This window comes from Aplidium turbinatum, chromosome 18 (genome assembly GCF_918807975.1).
Source record: "Aplidium turbinatum chromosome 18, kaAplTurb1.1, whole genome shotgun sequence".
Lineage (NCBI taxonomy): Eukaryota > Metazoa > Chordata > Ascidiacea > Aplousobranchia > Polyclinidae > Aplidium > Aplidium turbinatum.
The window spans coordinates 17,123,236-17,141,854 of NC_137489.1; the positions used below are offsets into that span (position 1 = coordinate 17,123,236).

An 18,619-nucleotide genomic window follows, 5' to 3' on the forward strand; every position below is an offset into this window, starting at 1 on the left:
TTTATGGTTTATGAAAAATGATTAGACTTAAGTAGGACAGCCTGACTTGAATTTTGTCATACCTCAAGACAAGTAAATGTCTTAAGTACAAGGACTTATTGTATGTGTCTGTTGTCTTGTATGCTTAAACATTCAGCAATCAATAGTTTTCCTGCATAAAGGCAAGAATATTTTTGGATATGGACAAACAGAAGGTTAGCTGTAAGCCACTTGTTAGCTACTTATGGTAATAATTTTTAAACAAAGTGATGTCTAACCAGGCATGCCATAGAATGAAATTTTTTGTATCTCACCCACAAATTTTTCAGTTATGATTCTGAAAACTTGTTGCTTAATAATAATATCTTAAGAGTTTTTTAAATGCTAGTGTTGTACCAATACCATCACTAAGGTAAATCTACAATCGCTAAACTGCATATGGTATACAAAACCTTCTATTTCATAAGCCCACTTTTATTTTTTCCATGGAATGCCCTTTCCTTCAATTATGTAGTCTGCTGTCTTATTAAACCAGTGAAGTGGATTTTCAACCACTCTGAATCTCTGACGATCCGGTTTAGTTGCAGTTGCTAATTTAGTTTAAGAATTAAGTTGAAGTGGATTTTGGATTTGAACTATATTAAAGTATTAAATGTAATATAATATATATATTTCTTCTTGAATGCTGAAAAGCAATATTGTACTGATTTGTGTATGGTATATTTTCTAGAAACTATAATGGCATATACTGTATACAGTATTAGAAACAACCAAGTCTTTAGCTGCAGAGTTTAAAGTAGAAAACACTAGAATGGTCATCGCAAACTTTGATTTCAGAATAATCAAATAGTAAAATGTTTAGTTACTTATACAATAATATACGGTGTCCGACGTTTTCTTCGTAAACAGTTCTTCGTAAAAAAATTTATATATTATAAACAATTCTTCGTAAATAATTTTTCGTAAAATTAATTCTTTGTAACAGACCTCGAAATTCGTTTTCGTTGACGGCGGACAAACCTGTCTGGTCTGAGCAGCTATCTCGGCGGACAAATTAAGTCTCACGGCGGACACACCAGTTATAGCGTCGATCGTCATACTTAATCACTTTATCTTGATAATTCTTTGTCATTTGAGAACTCTAGCTACGGTTTAGAAGGCTTTTTAAATTTTAACAAAGTCACTCTGAAAGGCTATCATCAGCACAACGACGTGCGCTTGAAGATTCAAAGCGCGTGTAGCTGCTTAATACGCACCCAACTGATTAACTTTCACCGAACGAGGTCGTGTGACTTCTTGCGTCACAATGCTCTGGGCACGAGTCGGAAAACTTCTACACTAACGCTACTATTTTCTGCTGAGCAAAGTTTCACTAGGCTTTTTTCTTTAGGTTTATTTTTGCGTGTCATGTGAGCGAAAGTGAATTTTCCTTGGGTCTTTTCTTTATTACTGTAATACCAAAACTTAACAAATTTTGCTGCATCTTGCTGTAATAGCCTACTCGTATAAATCTAATTTTGTAACCAACCTTGCTTTGTCAATGTTACTCGGAGATCAAAGCTAGACATTGTGACGTAAGACTTGAACTAAGTTGCGCGCGATTAGTGTAAAAGTACCGGTACTCCCATCGAATCTTAGCGAAGAACTCACCTTTGTTACGCTGATTCAACGTCAGCAAGAAAAATGTCATCAATAGTTGAAGCAACATAAAAATCGCAAGTTTTCCTGCTTGAATGGAAGCTAAGGGATACAGTATTCACATTTTCTAGATGCACGCTAGAATGCGCGGAAAATTATATTTTCGCAACAATTGTTCGAATGTTCGTGCTATGCAATGACGTTCTGTATCACTAGTTCCTGTGTTGTTTTTCGGCGGACAAATATGACCGATCTAGATGGTACTTCCCGCGGACATCACATGCTGTGACGGTGGACATGTCCGCGTTGTCCGCCGTGAATTTCGAGGCCTGTTGTAAACAATTCTTTCCAAAGCATTTCTTCGTGCTTGATGTATAATATACGAAGAAATGCTTTACGAAGAATTGTTTTACGGATTTCATTTCACCAACAACTGTTTACGAACAATTGTTTTACAAACAACTGTTTACGAGGAATTGTTTTACGAACAACTGTTTACGAACAATTTGCCTATAACCATAATATACATATGTGGAAGGATTTGTGAATAGAGCATAATGATCTTTGTGTAGTAACCAACCCTAGCTGTACTCCTGCAATAGATGCATATTGCATGTGATACAAATAGATTTCAAGTACTGGCACCTATACTGTATAATTTTGTATGATATTATTTATGTCACTGATTATAACTTTGATCTAAATTTGTGTTTAAGGAAGCGTTGCTTCGCATTGTGGATTCACTTCAACGCAAGTATGATGAAACTTCTTCATTTCAATCCGAGTTGGTTTCTGACATGCAGAGTTTGAATGACACTTATGAAACCAGCAAGGCTGATTTGAACATGGAGTTTGATAAGCTTTATAAATTTCTTAATACAAAAAAAGAAAGTTTGACGCAAAGCATTCAAAAAGAATTACTAGAAAAACAAGAACTACTAAAGGTAGGTATCATGGCAACCTTTTATACACAGGTAGGGGGGTGTGTTATTTGACAAATTTCACGATGGCAACGTGGTATGGTGCTTAAAATATGTGGAGTAGTATCCAAATCCGGAATATGAAAACAATTATCATATTGGACCACTGTAACCCCCATGTACATGCCCCCTGAAAAGGGGGTATCCATAAATTCACCAAAATATGAGTTTTTAAGCCTTGTCACCAAACGACGTGTATTTTGACGGTATTTATGGTGCTCCTATAGGCGTTTTCGGAGTCTGTGAGTTCAAATATGGCATTAGAAATTACCTCCAAAAATCCAATATAGTAATAATCCAAAATGGCGGCCAAAATGGCGCTTAGAATGGGTACTTTCGTAAAATTTAACCAAACATAGTCATGTAATATGTCGAATTATAGGTTTTCGGGGGCGTAGAGTTCGAATTCATGATTATTTCAAACAAAAAATAAGCTGATAACAACATATTTTTAAACTTATGACGTATATGTAATTTAGTAGGCTATAAAACACAGTATTCAGCTCTTTGTTAGATTCATGCCGTCAAGAACAGAATTTAAATCAGTCATCGTAACATCCGCTTTGCAACTCAAATTACTCAGGTAAGCTTTCAGATTGGCTCCATAAACAGAAGATGGCAACTTTTTATGGTCTTTCAATAAACGAAAAATGTCACTTTGTTTTGGAACTGAGAGTGCAGTGTCACGGGCGTATCTGATCTCGAGGCATAACCGCTTCTGTTTCTCAATCTCTGTTATATTACTGTTTAGAATCTCATCCACATCAGAGTCCTTTGTAAAAGGACCGCCTTGTTTTTTCAGTACCATGAGTATCATAAACAATTAACTGTAGCAAGCCAGCCATCTTCAGTCTAGTGCATTGGATACCGCCAGACTTGTAACAATGGACTTGCAGGACTGGTGAGCAAATACTGGCATTACCCTTAAATTGTGGCAAGCGATAGAACAGATGATCCTTACAGTTATTGAAGAATACAAACTAAGGAAAAGTAAGAGGAATAGGTTAACAGATACAGAGCCAAAAAAGGGAAGTTTTGGCAAACACGAGGCAGACATTTTGGACTGGAGACAGAGCTTGGTAGAAGTTTTCTGCAACTGGCATGTAGACACCACATCCATGAGTTGATTGGGGGGCATCTTGCTCAATTGTGTATAGCCCAACCACATGATCCAATGAACAGCTGTTCAAGCAACTGATAAACAATTGGAGCGAATTGAACCACAACAACTACACATTGATCGAGGTGACTGTTCCATAAAGAGAGTTGACAGGCTATATGCATAACACCATCACCTTCCTTCAGACATGGATCGAGAACAGCACCAAGGAGACTCTTCAACATGACTACCTGGAGGTGACAGAACTAACACTGCTGCTTCTTGGAGGGATCGTCCCTGCCAGTTGGAGATCCATCACCATCAAAGCGCCTGGGGCATTCCACCATGCCCGTTGGATTAGCAAAACTTTGTACACGTTTAAGGTGGCACTCTTCCGATGCCAGCTTGGGAATGTATATGCACTCGAAGAATTGGAAGACATCACCACTCACCAGTCTTGCTGTATTCTTGGCAATCTTTTACACAAAAGCGTAGTTAACGTGCAGGAGTGCTGCTGATGCACCATCGAATGACCTGGTACTAATGAAGAACCCCCTCAAGGCAGAGGCCAGTATCAGCAAGGACCCAATGATGTGGCCTGCCAAATTTCTCTCCTTGTTCTGGCCAGACAGAAGCTACAAAACCATATGTGGTATCTCTCAGAGAGATTGGTCTCTTTGGCAGTCTTCTCAGAACGAACATCATCTGACAAACAGACGATGAGAAATGCTATGCTGATTGCTGAGGTACCATAACGCGACAGACAGTACACAGACAAAAAAACAGGAGATGCCAGCCTCATCAATTGGACACAAAAGCCCTCAAAGACTTCATTGGACATGACTCTTGGAGCATGTTTGAGCTCTTGAATATTGACTCCAGCTTTGTCAAGCTGCCCGTTGCACAATGGACCACCTCAGATAACTACCGTCATGGCAAGAAAGTTGTGGCCAACCTCCATGTTGTCAATGACGCAGCAAAGCGGGCACTAGGACTCGCCACAGATTTGAACACAAATAAAGCGTCCAAATGTGAAGAGCAGCTCGGCTCCAGGCACTATACAGAGTTGTGAAGGGTGTCCGAGAGAAGCTGCATGGACTGGCAACGTCATCTGAGGTTGTGACAAAAAAGTCACTGGCCTCCGTTTTGTACAGTTGGGACTAATATGAATGTTTATTGTATGAGTTTGTATTGTGTACTGAAGTTACTTGGAAGTAATAGACTTCCATTGGTACATTTCGGGATAACTAATTTTCATTTTGTTCAATAATTGACCATAAATATGAAGAAAACATGTTTTTTTATTTAAAAGTGGAATTAATTGTTTCATAGACCTCGTGTATTATAATTATGTTCCATGCTCTTTGGCTGTCTTTTTTGCATATTTTGGTACCAAAATGAGCCCTGACAGTCATTCACAGCCTAAAAAATCACCACTTTAGTCAAGTAGTTGTCTTGCCGGAAACGGTTGCTATGGTAACGGACTGTCTGACCGTAAGATGTCATTGAAAAATAAAAATTTTATCATGGGTTTGCTCCTAATACCCATTCACAACTTTTAGGTGACTTACAACTTCGTAGTATAAATTCTTAAAAATAACCCATTTTTTGGCCCTGCCTAATAAGAGGATATTGCAAAACACAATGCAAAATAACAAGCATAATTCATCAGTATGAACATATATAAATACTCAGGTATATTCATTGCACATGCCAGGAAAGAATAAGCCTACTTTTGGGATCAAATTCGTATTCTACGCCCTCGAAAACTTATAATTCGACATATCACACAACTATGTTTGGTCTAAATTTACAAAAGTACCCATTCCAAGCCTCATTTTGGCCGCCATATTGAAATACCGCCATATTGAAAATTCTTAGGAATTTTCTAATGTCATATTTGAACACACAGACCCCGAAAAGCCACATATGAGTAAGATAAATACCACCAAAACGCAAGTATAGTGGGTGAAAAGGCCAACAATCTCATATTTTTTTGAAAATAGGAGTACCTTTTATTCAGGGGGCATGTACATGGGGGTTAGGGGGATCGTATGTCGAATTTTCATAAATATTCTAGATTTTGATACTGCTCCACAAATTTTTAGCAGCGTATGGTATGAATCGACAATTAACACACCCCCCTAACACAGGCCATGCCAACACGCAACTTACAATTTTACTGCAGGCTGATCTGTTATTAGCCAAAATCGCTAATATAAGTGGATAGCTTGAGTAGAAGTTAATAAATTGTGCATGTTTTGTGCTATTGTTACCATACAAATAATGGACTCAATTTCACAGCACTTGTGCTGAAAATCCAAAAAGCATCTGGTAATAGTGGGAGTTTTGTCATTTTTTTAACGCAATATTAGGAGTTTTTGTGGTGATTTGAGATTCAGTGATTATATATATACACTGTCTTAGTCTGATGCTACCCCAAGGTTTTAGCATCATGGTTACTTCTGTTAAAATCTGCTAATAGTTTGCCAATGTATTCTGTTTGCATGCTCTGTTAAACTGGGTAATGGTTAACACATGATTTCATGTGACCATCTGCTCTGTAGACCCAGTTGAATGGCTATGAAGAAGCTCGTAAAGATGCTACTGAGTTAATAAATCTAGCACGGAAAGCATCAGAAGTCACTGACCCAGCTGAGTTCAATCAGGTATCATGCCCTTTTTTCATTCTTCAATTTTTGCATCTTTTTGAACCATAGGCATACGAAGCCGAGCAACGTGATCAAGTTTAACATCTTCAAGTTTATTACATTTACATAAACATAAAACTACGCAACAAATTAAGTATCGAACGTTTTCGACATCACAAGATATCCTCTTCAGGAATAATATACATACAAATTAACTACATCTGACATTTTGCATCTTGACATTATGACATCTGACATTTTGCATCTTTATTTTAAAAAAATTTAAAGTTTGTGTGAAGTCTCGTGCAGTATACCTACTTACAATGTACATAATTTTTTGAAAAATCTTAAGTGTTATTAATTGTAAAATTTATGAACTTCATTCAGCAACAAGTCAAATAATTATCTATGCACCCTTCCGTCAATCACAGTAGTCAGTAATCTATCCATTTTATTGCAGGCGGCTGTTTCAATTAAATCAAGGTAAGTAGATAGATTGTTTTTATGACAATGACTTTGTCAGAACTAGTCTTTACTTGGGATTTCATTTTCACTTGCACTTCTCATTTGATAATATTGTATTTCTTACAATTAAGTGAGAATGTTATTTTTTGTCAACTGGTGATAATAACTTAATACCAAGTCAAGTCGTAAAACTTCGTTTTTTTACTATTCTATGGTTGTAATTGTGCGAGTTTACATAGTTTGCTACTTATACTATATTATATTCCGTACGTATTATATCTCCACGACTGCTTCAAAGGAGTGATTAAGTTTTATTTTTCGTCTGAATTTTCTTAAATTTGATTTAATACAGTTAATGAAGACATTTGATGTGCGTCAGATTAGTTTTTCTGGGCGTACGATCCTACTTTGCCAAAACATAAAATACAAGCTAAGATGTCGGCGGTGGGCTCGTTTATATAACTATGATATTTAAATCTTTGTCATCGGCGCCAAGGTTGTACTCGATCCAGGTAACTAATCGGTCCACACTGAACATAGGGTCACCATGTCGTCAATATTCCGCCTATCACCAGTTCCTTCCGTCACTGACCTGCACTGCCGTTTAGTGGCCGACTTCAAGCGAGAACAGATACTTTTGCATAATCTGGATTTTTTGCCAGGTATTCACGTCACCTTTGCTCTTAATGAAACGCTTATTCGTTGGTGTACTTCGGTGTTTGGTTGTCTTCCAGTGTCACCATTAGTTACGTTACCCTGAATGCTTGTGTGCTGAGCAATTACCCTGGTGGCTGGTAGCTCAGTTAGCCAAGCACCGGACTTTGTAGATGCTCTTTAAAGCTGCTTAGAGAGCCGGCAGTTAAATCATCTGATACTTGTTGACTTATAGAAGTCTTGCTTATTTTAGAACGTACATATTTCAGCACCGCAAAAGTGCAATGTAGCTTTGTTTCAGCATTTTTTGATATACTATTTGGGGTCCCACGAATTACCCATAAGCCCCATAAGTACCCATAAGCACCATAAGTCGCGTCGAATTACCCATAAGCCCCATAAGTCGCGTCGAATTACCCATAAGCCCCATAAGTTGCGTCGAATTACCCATAAGCCCCATAAGTCGCGTCGACTTACCCATCAGCCCCGTAAGTCGCGTCGAATTACCCATAAGCCCCGTAAGTCGCGTCGAATCACCCATAAGCCCCATAAGTCGGGTCGAATTACCCATAGGCACCATAAGTAGCATTGAATTACATAGAAGTAACGTCGAATTACCCATAAGCCTGTATAGTGTAGTCTATAGCCGTCTAGAAGCCTAGTAGTCGGCTGCATAGCCGAGTGGTGAGGAGCACTGGCTGGGCGTTCCAAAATATAGTTCGACACCGCTCAAGAGCAGGACACTTGAAGGCATGCCTAAAGGTGGACACAAAGATTGGCTTCGTTGCCTTCCCGTCCGCTTATGTGTAATCTGCAGTTTGCTGCAGCAGATGGAGTGTTTTGTCCGATAAAACGGGTCTGCTACTATTCGGTGAGTCCGATTCGGTGAGTCCGATTCGGTGAGTCTGATTCGGTGAGTTTCTAACTTCTAACCCCTAACCTTAACCCCTAACCCTAAAACGGCAATGATAATTAGGCTATGGTACCCGATAATTTAAAAAAAAAATTGAAAAAATCCCCAGTTAAGGGATCGGACTCACCGAATCGGACTCACCGAAACGGGCCATTCCGGATAAAACACCTTAACATTGGACAATTTTTCCTATGAACTAGGTGACTGCAGCATAGCAATCGTTCTCGCACTCAGCCAGAGACTTAATTCTTGCTTTGAACTTGATAATTAAAGAAAAAAAGAGTAAAATGGCAAGGGTGGGAATCAAACCCGTGTCACCAAATTCAATAGCCCTTCGGCTATACCAATCCGCCACGCAAGCGCTCGTGAAATCGCAAGTTGCAACAGCGACTTGCAGATTACATATACGCTGACATTAAAGGGTAAGTAATTCCACGTTGCTTATGGGTAATTCGACGCAAGTCGAATTACCCATAAGTCGCGTCGAATTACCCATAAGCTCCATAAGTCGCGTCGAATTACCCAAATGCCCCATAAGTCGCGTCGAATTACCTATAAGCAACGTGGAATTACTTACGCCTCATGTCAGCGTATATATAATCTGCAGGTTGCTGTTGCGACCGTGTCATGTTAAACTGATTGTCCTGCTTTGGTATCATGCACGTTATAACGTCAGCGTTTTGTCGCTTCTACCTTTTATAGATCTGTGCTAAGTTTGTCGTAAATTGTTTTTTCGTTGTGATGGTCAGAAATAAAAACAAACTAAACTGATAATATTGTGAGCGATCTCGAAACATTACCCATATAAACCAAATTAAGCAAAGATTTCACGAGCGCTTGCGTGGCGGAGTGGTATAGCCGAAGGGCTATTGAATTTGGTGACACGGGTTTGATTCCCACCCTTGCCATTATTCTTTTTTTTCTTTAATTATCAAGTTTAAAGCAAAAATTAAGTCTCTGGCTGAGTGCGAGAACGATTGCTATGCTGCAGTCACCTGGTTCATAGAGAAAATTGTCCAATGTTAAGGTGTTTTATCGGACAAAACACTCCATCTGCTGCAGCAAACTGCAGATTACACATAAGCAAACGGGATGGCAACGAAGCCAATCTTCGTGTCCACCTTTAGGCATGCCTTCAAGTGTCCTGCTCTTGAGCGGTGTCGAACTATATTTTGGAACGCCCAGCCCGTGCTCCTCACCACTCGGCTATGCAGCCGACTACTAGGCTTCTAGACGGCTATAGACTACACTATACAGGCTTATGGGTAATTCGACGTTACTTCTATGTAATTCAATGCTACTTATGGTGCCTATGGGTAATTCGACGCGACTTATGGGGCTTATGGGTAATTCGACTCGCGTCGAATTACCCATAAGTCGCGTCGAATTACCCATAAGCAACGTGGAATTACTTGCGCCTTCATGTCAGCGGATATGTAATCTGCAAGTCGCTGTTGCGACTTGCGATCGTGTCACTTAAACTGATTGTCCTGCTTTGGTATCATGCACGTTATGACGTCCGCGTTTTGTCGCTTCTACCTTTTATAGACCTCTGCCAAGTTTGTCGTATATTGTTTTTTCGTTGTGATGGTCAGAAATAAAAACAAACTAAAGTGATAATATTGTGAGCGTTCTCGAAACATTACCCATATAAACCAAATTAAGCGAAGATTTCACGAGCGCTTGCGTGGCGGATTGGTATAGCCGAAGAGCTATTGAATTTGGTGACACGGGTTTGATTCCCACCCTTGCCATTATTCTTTTTTTCTTTAATTATTAAGTTTAAAGCAAGAATTAAGTCTCTGGCTGAGTGCGAGAACGATTGCTATGCTGCAGTCACCTGGTTCATAGGAAAAATTGTCCAATGTTAAGGTGTTTTATCGGACAAAACACTCCATCTGCTGCAGCAAACTGCAGATTACACATAAGCGGACGGGAAGGCAACGAAGCCAATCTTCGTGTCCACCTTTAGGCATGCCTTCAAGTGTCCTGCTCTTGAGCGGTGTCGAACTATATTTTGGAACGCCCAGCCATGCTCCTCACCACTCGGCTATGCAGCCGACTACTAGGCTTCTAGACGGCTATAAACTACACTCTACACTATACAGGCTTATGGGTAATTCGACGTTACTTCTATGTAATTCAATATGCTACTTATGGGTAATTCCTAGCGACTTATGGGGCTTATGGGTAATTCGACGCGACTTATGGGGCTTATGGGTAATTCGACGCGACTTATGGGGCTTATGGGTAATTCGACGCGACTTATGGGGCTTATGGGTAATTCGACGCGACTTATGGGGCTTATGGGTACTTATGGTGCTTATGGGTACTTATGGGTAATTCGTGGGACCGTACTATATTTGTTTTATATCATATCTTTCATGAAAAAAGCATGTTTAAAACACGATTTGTATCTAAGCAAAATACGTGAAAAAATATCTCAACGTTTAAATGCCTACTGCTTGCTAAGTGATACAACAACAAAATCGCAACTTCGTTCAATCTCCCGCATCTACAGTAGCTTTTTCTAGTACACTCATCGGGATACCATCTATATACCGTTTGTCCGCGTGAAAGCGCACAATGCGTGCAGTTTTAAATTTTAATAAAACAAACTCCTTGTATCTATGTTTTGTTTAGTCCCTGAAACACCGATCATGACTGAAGACAATTGCACGATCGCCAATAACTGCGTGACATGTGAGTGGAGGATGGGGTCGTATGAGGATAGATGTGGAATGGAGGACTCTTCAACGGAGTCGTTCCTCCTTCAGTATCGTCAAGTACTCACAGATCAGGCTAGCCAAGATGTCCCCTGGAAAACGAAAGAAAATATAATTAAGATGAAGCATGTTATCTCTGGTCAGTGTCTACATATAACTATTATGCATGTATATATTTATGAGGTCATACTAATGATTATTGCGTTACTAACCATCAGTGCCGGTGCACTAGCTTTCAAAACCTAAAAAAAAATCTTAAAAGAGTAAAATGTATTGAAGATGACTAGAATGTAATCTTGTATTGGCAAAACCACAAAAGTATATGATAGCAGCTGGGATTCGACCACGTTTCTAACATTTCCATCTTGTGCAAGTTCAACCAGCTGTTTTTTATCGATAACAGTTAACATTTAGTCACTTAACATCATTTACGCAGATTTAGAGTTCACTGAGCCTCTAATACAAGTGCGCGTGCAGGCGTGGAACAGAGCTGTCGGGGGAGAGTTCAGTAAAACCATCACCCTCCCCACTCCCGCATTTAACTTCGCCCTAGATCCCGAGGCGGTCCATGCCAATCTGAAGGTGACTGGACCCCACACAGTAGAATGGGATTCTTCCGCCACCAAACGTAAGACGAACGTATCTGGGATTTTACCCATCACTTTATGACGAAATAGTATTGTTCTACGGTATCTACTTTATATTGGTTTGGTGTCATTCGGTTTTTGTCAAGCACGTTCAGCTGAAGATGACAAAATTTAGAGTGAAAAAATATTTGTTCTGTAAGCAGATGTTTATTAATTGATACTCAGTGTACTATAAATTCTACATTTCATTAATGGTTTTCGTTTTTACTATTTCGCTTCTTGCGATGTTTTTGCTTCATGACATGAAATCTTTTATTCTACTGAAATTAGACATATAACCGATTTTTTCCAATGTATACGTGATATTTTTGCCTGTAGTTGAATGCTCGAAGTAGTTTTGTCATCTTTCAAATGTTTTCAAGTGCACTCTATCTCTATGCCACAAGGGGTTTTGCGTATACAGGTTGACAATATAAGTCAGCGTTTTCAACCCCTTCAGATGCAAGCCGCATGACGTGGCATAATTTGCTTTATTTTAATGAAAGAGAATAAAGTTGATTTTTTATTCCTTTGTGTTCTCTATGCTCTCACAATGGCATCTGTCAAACGTCGTGTTTGTTGCAGCTATTGAAGCGAGAGTTCGTAGTGCTGGGAACTCACGAACTTCTTTGTCACCGAGTAAATCCCCCAAGAAAATGAAACACAAAGATCGATTTATTGGAGAATCTTATACAATCCTAGGTCGGCTACTCCATTGTTTTTAACATGTTCAGTGTTGTGCAAGGTGGTTTTCAGTAGAGTTTTCTGTATTATATATAACGTTTATATCTGCTTTTGTGTTCTTTTTTTCTACATATTTCGCCCCATAACACAACCCCTCCCCTCCTTGGACGAATGTATTTGTTGTAAAACTGATTAAGAAACGTTAAAATGAAAGATCCATTGTTGGCGTATTTCTCGTCGCCACCCCACCATCGTGAGGTGAATGCATGGAAGCCGTGAATGATGTGTACATTTATCAACATACGCCGTACGCTCTCTTAGTAAGTGTGGTGGATGCCATATTGAGTACTCTTTGTTTTTTTTGTTTAGAAATAATTTCCAGTTACGTATTTGCTACTGAACCAGCGCGGTTGCGTTGTATTCACTTTTGCTGCCTCGTTTGTGATGGAAATGGGGTGACGCATAAATACAAACAATAATCCACTTTAACTCTCCCAGGCGATTCAAGCCTCACGGAAGAAGAATCTTACTTTGAGGTGACTCCTCACAAGGATTGCAAGACTTTTGCGGTTGGGATCACTTCCAACACCCTGTCCCGGTACGACCAGCTAGGCAGGACTGCTGGGTCATGGTGCTTGTTCGTGAGCAAATGGATTCAGGTGCTGACAATTACCCTACTTGTATATATCGTTCTTTTCAATTGGATCAGCCAGTTTGAAATGGAATTTTTTTGTTTATGAGTTAGGAAATAAAACAAAACACGCAATCAACGTTTAACTTTCAGCTCAGTTGTTTTAGACATGAAAAAATCAGGTTTTCTTTGGTTGGCTACTCAGCTAGTAAAATTGGTCATTACTACATTGCTTCAATGTGTTCAGACTGAAGTCTGCAGACGTTAAAGAAATGTAAAAATGACCAATTTTGCTAGCGGGGTATTAATAATGTGTCTTTTTGTAACTTCAGTTTACTCTCCATCGTTTGCATGCTAAAAACAGTAGCGCATAATTTAAAGTATGGTATCTACTGAAAAATACTCTATCGCACTACTGCTTGCGTTGCACACCGCTTCATTAAAACCACAACACGATAACTTTGTAACAGAGCGTTTCGCGACTTGAGATTTGACGAATTAGATATTTGCGTCTTTTTAGCTAAAATATGAGCATTTGGATTAATTAAGCTTTTTCAATTGGATGTAATTTGCAAGTGCTCTATGTTCATTGTTCAGTGTGCTCTATGTGTGAAGAGATTTAACTTACATGACATACAGAAATATATATCTGGAGCTTGTATTGATGGTATAGCTATGGGGCAATGTGTAGAGATCAAGACTTGACACTTTTCCGTTTCAGAACAGTTTTGCTGCGAAACACAACAACAAAATGAAGCAACTCGACTCTTCTGTACCAACAAGGATCGGAATCTACTTCAACAGCGAGCAAAGTGAGATTTGTGTGACTTTATTTGAAAATTATCGGCAACATTATCGTAATAAACAGTTAATTAAAGTAAAATAAAATAATAAATGGCAAGTCGTCAGCAGTTCTGGTTAAATTTGTCTTGTTTAAACCGGATTATAAACATCCCAACAAAGGCCAGTCTCAAGCAGTTATTCGAAATATTTTTTAACAGATTGTTGACCATGTTTTGGAATAAAATTTCTTCGATTCGTCAGTTTGTAAATATGAAAATGTGTGCACGAAATTATGGTTGAATATACCGACATCTGAAACTTGGTGCAGTGCATGCTTGATTCCTTTTTTTATCCATTCTTGATTAAATTTTCTTGTCATGCTTCGAAGACGCCCACAAAGTATTTCCCGGATTACAGTAAGGAAACACTAAGTCACATATTTGCGATAAAAGTAGTTGTTATTCAGAAAAAAGGTTGAAAGTCGTATACAGTTGTAGCATTCGTTTTACAGTGACGATAAAATCGAGCATGACCATGTTACAGAAAACACTTTTTCCTGAAAACGAAATTTAACCCAGCAATTTTGGCTGGTATATTCGTTTTGTACAAAAAACTATTTGTGAAAACCTTGTACTTCATTTTTGTGGCGATTTTAGCCTGCGATTGTACCAGCTGCTCAATTTGTAGCTGAAACACATCAATTATTGATGACTGCGATTGTTTGAAGGCTTTCTTGCTTTCTATGACGTGAACACCCACGAATGTCTTCATCTCTTCAAGCAAGTCAAGTATTCTTCTTCGTTAGTTCCAGGCTTCTCGGTGTGGTGTGGATCAATGGAGATACACACCGGATTGCAGGTCAGCAGCTACTTACAACGTTCTGTTGGCACCTGTTTTGCGTTGTGTGACATTTTTGAAACTAAATAATCAATAACACAAAGGATCTTATATATACTTTTCAGTAACTAAAATGGAGAAGGATATTGATATTCGTTTCAGATAAATTTTTCTTCTTTCTCCTTCGAAACTATCTCGGCTGGCAAAGATTAATTGGTTTAATTATTGTTCTTGCTTCAGGTTCCCCTCTGGGTAGACAATCAGCCGCTATCTTCGCCGAAAGCGAAAAGTCCATCAGTCGCGTCTTCAGAGACTTCCGAAGTTTGCACGGTTGACTTGACAAACCAACCAGTGTCGACTTAGAGTGGGCGTGGTTTGCCACGGATTTTGACTTGCAAAATTATTTTACTTTTAAATTAATTGCATGTCGTCATTTTAGATTGCGTTAAGACTTAAAACAAATTTTCTTGCAAACTCTTGTTTTAATTTTAGATGCTTTTCATAATTACAATGTTCATGAACATCCAGTAGCATGTCATAACATTGTGTATATCAAATTGTTAAAATTTTTAAAGTCATATATGCGTGTCTGCAATGAACATATCCAAGTGTTACTGTGTGAATGCATTCCAATGCTGCTGTGTATTGAATGTGTATTACTGTGTGTGAATCCAATGCTGCTGTGTAAGTAATTCTTTTTATGTCGTCCCCACATATTTCAATTCGTGATGGGTCTCGCTGCATTTAGTCAAGCATCATGCTTATTTAGTACAAGCACTTTAATTTCACTAAGTATGTTATGATGTGATGGATTTAAACGTCTCCCATGGTCTGTCATTGTATGGTTCGCAAGCTTGTTGAAGTTTGCTTACTATTGAAGGCCCAACGGGGTTTTGATAGCGAGCAGTCTTCGATAAGACATATGCCATATGGAACTGCTCATTGACAGCTTAAACATGTCTCTCAAAACTACCCAGACAGGAAAATCCGCCATTTTTATACAACGTCTGCAGACGTTAAATCAATGTAAAAATGGTGGATTTTGCTGTCTGTGTAAAAATCAATCAGTTGTCATTGATTTGATGTTACCAGATGTTAAATGCATGAAAAATCCGAAAGTTTGTTGCTGCCAGATATGGATTGTCGTCAAGAGAGTTCTTCTTGTTCAGGTCTATCAATCATATATCGCGTATTTGTCAGATGTTAATTTATATTTCTCGCAATCATTTTGTGCTGTGTTTGATTGCAATCATATGTCAGTGTTGATAGGATTGACTTTGCCGGTTACATCATCACCGATTGCGTAACGTTTATACTTAAGACTCTTCAACGTTCAGCATTTGGATCTCTTTAACTTTTAACCCGTAAATTTGACTGATAATTTTGAAACTTGTGTTTTACAAATAAAATTTTAAGAAATCTTGCATTCCTGTTACTTTTTTTAAGAAGAAGATTATTTTTTGCACAAACTCTTTAAATTTTAAAATTATTTATGTTTCCAGCCTGGACAACCTTCGCATTGGCTACAATTGAACTGTGTGCTTATGATTGTACTGTGCGGCGTAGCTGTGATGTTTTGCGCAATTTGCTGTGACCACTTGGCGCTGGTGTTCTTTCTGTAAATTTTGCTCTTGTTGCATTGACTCAATCTTGCAACTTACCAGACCTGGCACTTTTTCGTAGCATTATCCCAGACAACAAAATCCGTCATTTTTAGATTGATTCAACGTCTGCAGACGTTGAATCAATCTAAGAATGACGGATTTTAGTGTCTGGAATCTTGAATTACATGATGCATAACTTTAGCTGTGGTTGTTTTTCGTTTGTTTTGCCCAATGCGCTTTCCTTTCCATGCTGTTAATGAAATCTCGATGCCTGTTGCGGCTCCTTCCAAATAACTCTTTTCTTTCATTGATCAATTTGATAAGGTTGCTGAAACGTTGTTAGACGTCTTTATGTTATGTCTGTTCTGCTTGCGGTCATAAATAAATGTTATGTGGAAGTTAGATGCAGATCTGTCAAACTTTTCTAGCCAGCAAATGGTCCGTTTTTTAGATTAATTTAACGTCTGCGGCAATCTTGTGTGTAAACGTTGTATTTCCTTCTGGTGTCGTGTAAAGTAAACGATATTGGAAGAATGGAGACAAAACAGATTTCCGTAAGAAATGTTCAAATGCTACTTCGCAACGTTTTAAAAACTGGAAAGAAGTTGCACTAAGTTTGTTTCAAACCAGCTTTGGTGGTTGCTGGCGAAAGCCATATTTTACTTTTTGTTTTGTAAGATTTTGGATCGATTTTAGGGAGGTTATTGCACTGAGAAGTATAGATTAATTCACCAAGAGAGAGAGCGAGGCTTGTCGGGAAAATTTCTCTTAATTAAAAATAAATTGGTGCCTTAGGTTCGGCAACTTGAAGAGCCTCAAACTGTCGCATATAGGGCAGTTGGGAAGACGGGTGAAACAGACATTTGCTTTTTAAAAATAAAAAGCTACAGAAAAAGTAATAAAATTTTTCCCGATTTTCTCAAACCACTTGAATGAATACAGTATATTATATATCATATAAAAAAATTGGAAACACTCGTCTCACACTCAATATAAAGTAATCTCCTGGTCAAACTACAAATTCGATTGCAATCAAATTTCGCCTGCTGGCCTCAGAGCTTTGGTGTATCGTTTGTTGATGCGTTTTTTTCAGTACATTGAAGACCTTGTAAACTAAAATTGAAATCAAAGTGTCGTTTTTAACTTTTTATCTCATTAGTGGAGTAAGTTGTTTAACTTCAGGGGCAAGTTGTTACAGAGCCATTCAGGGCACAGAGACCATAATTTGGGCCCGGTACCAATGAGATTCCTGGGCCCCAAATCAAGGTACTTCTAAGAAAAAGGCACAATATCCGAAGAATATGTGAGGGTTTCTTCAATTTCCCTGGCCCAAAACTAGGCTACCCTCTAGACTAGAGTCTAGACTCCCTTGTCAACACTACTGGAGTCATTTCAAATAGAAACAAATATGTTTTTCTTTTACCGGTACATCGTAACTTGTAATTGCTTTTCCCCGGTTTTCTTTTGACGAGGCATGCAATCTGTTGTTGAAATAAGTTTTAAAGAGTCCACAAATTACTCGATCTGCGGCTCCAATGTGTAAGATGAATGAGGAGAGGTGGATAAAAGTACGATGTTATAATCCTGTGCAGAATTCAATCACTGGCCAGTAAAGATGAGAAATAACTTGTGGTTGTCCAAAATAAATAGTAGGCCTACAGGTCTTTCTGCAGTGGGCTTAGTAAAACTTGCAATGCTCTTTTTTCATACATCCTGAAACATTTGCAACTCTTTTAGATCCAGAAGGAACATCATGAATGAAATAAACGCAGTAAAGTCTCTTGAGACACATAGGGAGGGTGAAATATGCAATCGCATTGATGACACAAACAATGGATACAGAGTCCCTCTCTCAAGATACGATTCGGCCAGGGATATCTAAAGAAGGGAATACGAAGGCTTGCAGCGATTGCAGAAAGTTTTGTAGTGCAGCTGGTGCAGTCAGCTACACAAGACAGTTAGCAAATGGTACGCAGAGTAGCAGAGCAGATTTAAAGAATACTTGTTCGAAAAGACAGTTGAAAAGTTACCAGTAAGCTGTTTTACTTAACAAAGTTTTGCAGTAGGCTAGATGTAAAACAAGCATACGGGTAGTTGAATTAACAAGTAATCATGAGCATGCAGTGAATATCCAAACCTGATGTTAATAGCGCAAAGCAGGTTACCAGCCACCCGCACTTGCTGTTGTTTCTCTGGGCAAGAAACTTAACGATAATTGCCTCTACCTAGTGATCGATTTCGAGTAATGGGTAGTACCAAATTGAAGTCATAAGTAGAGTAGACAACCGGAAACTGACATTGCCGTCGGCTGCAGCGTGGGTCAGGTGTATGTCGGAAGGCGTACACCGA

General features: G+C 38.8%; 1 protein-coding gene across 2 annotated transcripts; it reads left to right on the top strand.

The window, feature by feature from the left end:
* The first annotated feature begins 31 nt into the window (after positions 1 to 31).
* On the top strand, positions 32 to 16,672 carry LOC145787654 (FSD1-like protein). Of its 2 annotated transcripts, none has more exons than XR_014291425.1 (12): positions 32 to 194; positions 2,334 to 2,561; positions 6,264 to 6,365; positions 6,808 to 6,830; positions 7,353 to 7,474; positions 11,023 to 11,244; positions 11,542 to 11,733; positions 12,317 to 12,433; positions 12,914 to 13,074; positions 13,773 to 13,858; positions 14,557 to 14,687; positions 14,907 to 15,046. XR_014291425.1 is itself a non-coding variant. In XM_082599445.1 (12 exons), the coding sequence occupies exons 1-12, from the start codon at positions 180 to 182 to the stop codon at positions 15,027 to 15,029; spliced, it is 1,527 nt and encodes a 508-aa protein (XP_082455571.1). In that variant the 5' UTR covers positions 32 to 179; the 3' UTR covers positions 15,030 to 16,672. The 2 variants fall into 2 exon arrangements, 1 of the variants encoding a protein (XP_082455571.1); XM_082599445.1 differs by having other exon boundaries at positions 13,768 to 13,858; positions 14,907 to 16,672.
* Positions 16,673 to 18,619: the final 1,947 nt, after the last annotated feature.

Excerpts from the sequence above, each read along its gene's own strand:
- LOC145787654 (XM_082599445.1), top strand. Across the intron at positions 2,562-6,263 it reads AAAAACAAGAACTACTAAAG|ACCCAGTTGAATGGCTATGA; the intron begins GTAGGTATCATG and ends TCTGCTCTGTAG. Across the intron at positions 6,831-7,352 it reads GCTGTTTCAATTAAATCAAG|GGTCACCATGTCGTCAATAT; the intron begins GTAAGTAGATAG and ends CACTGAACATAG.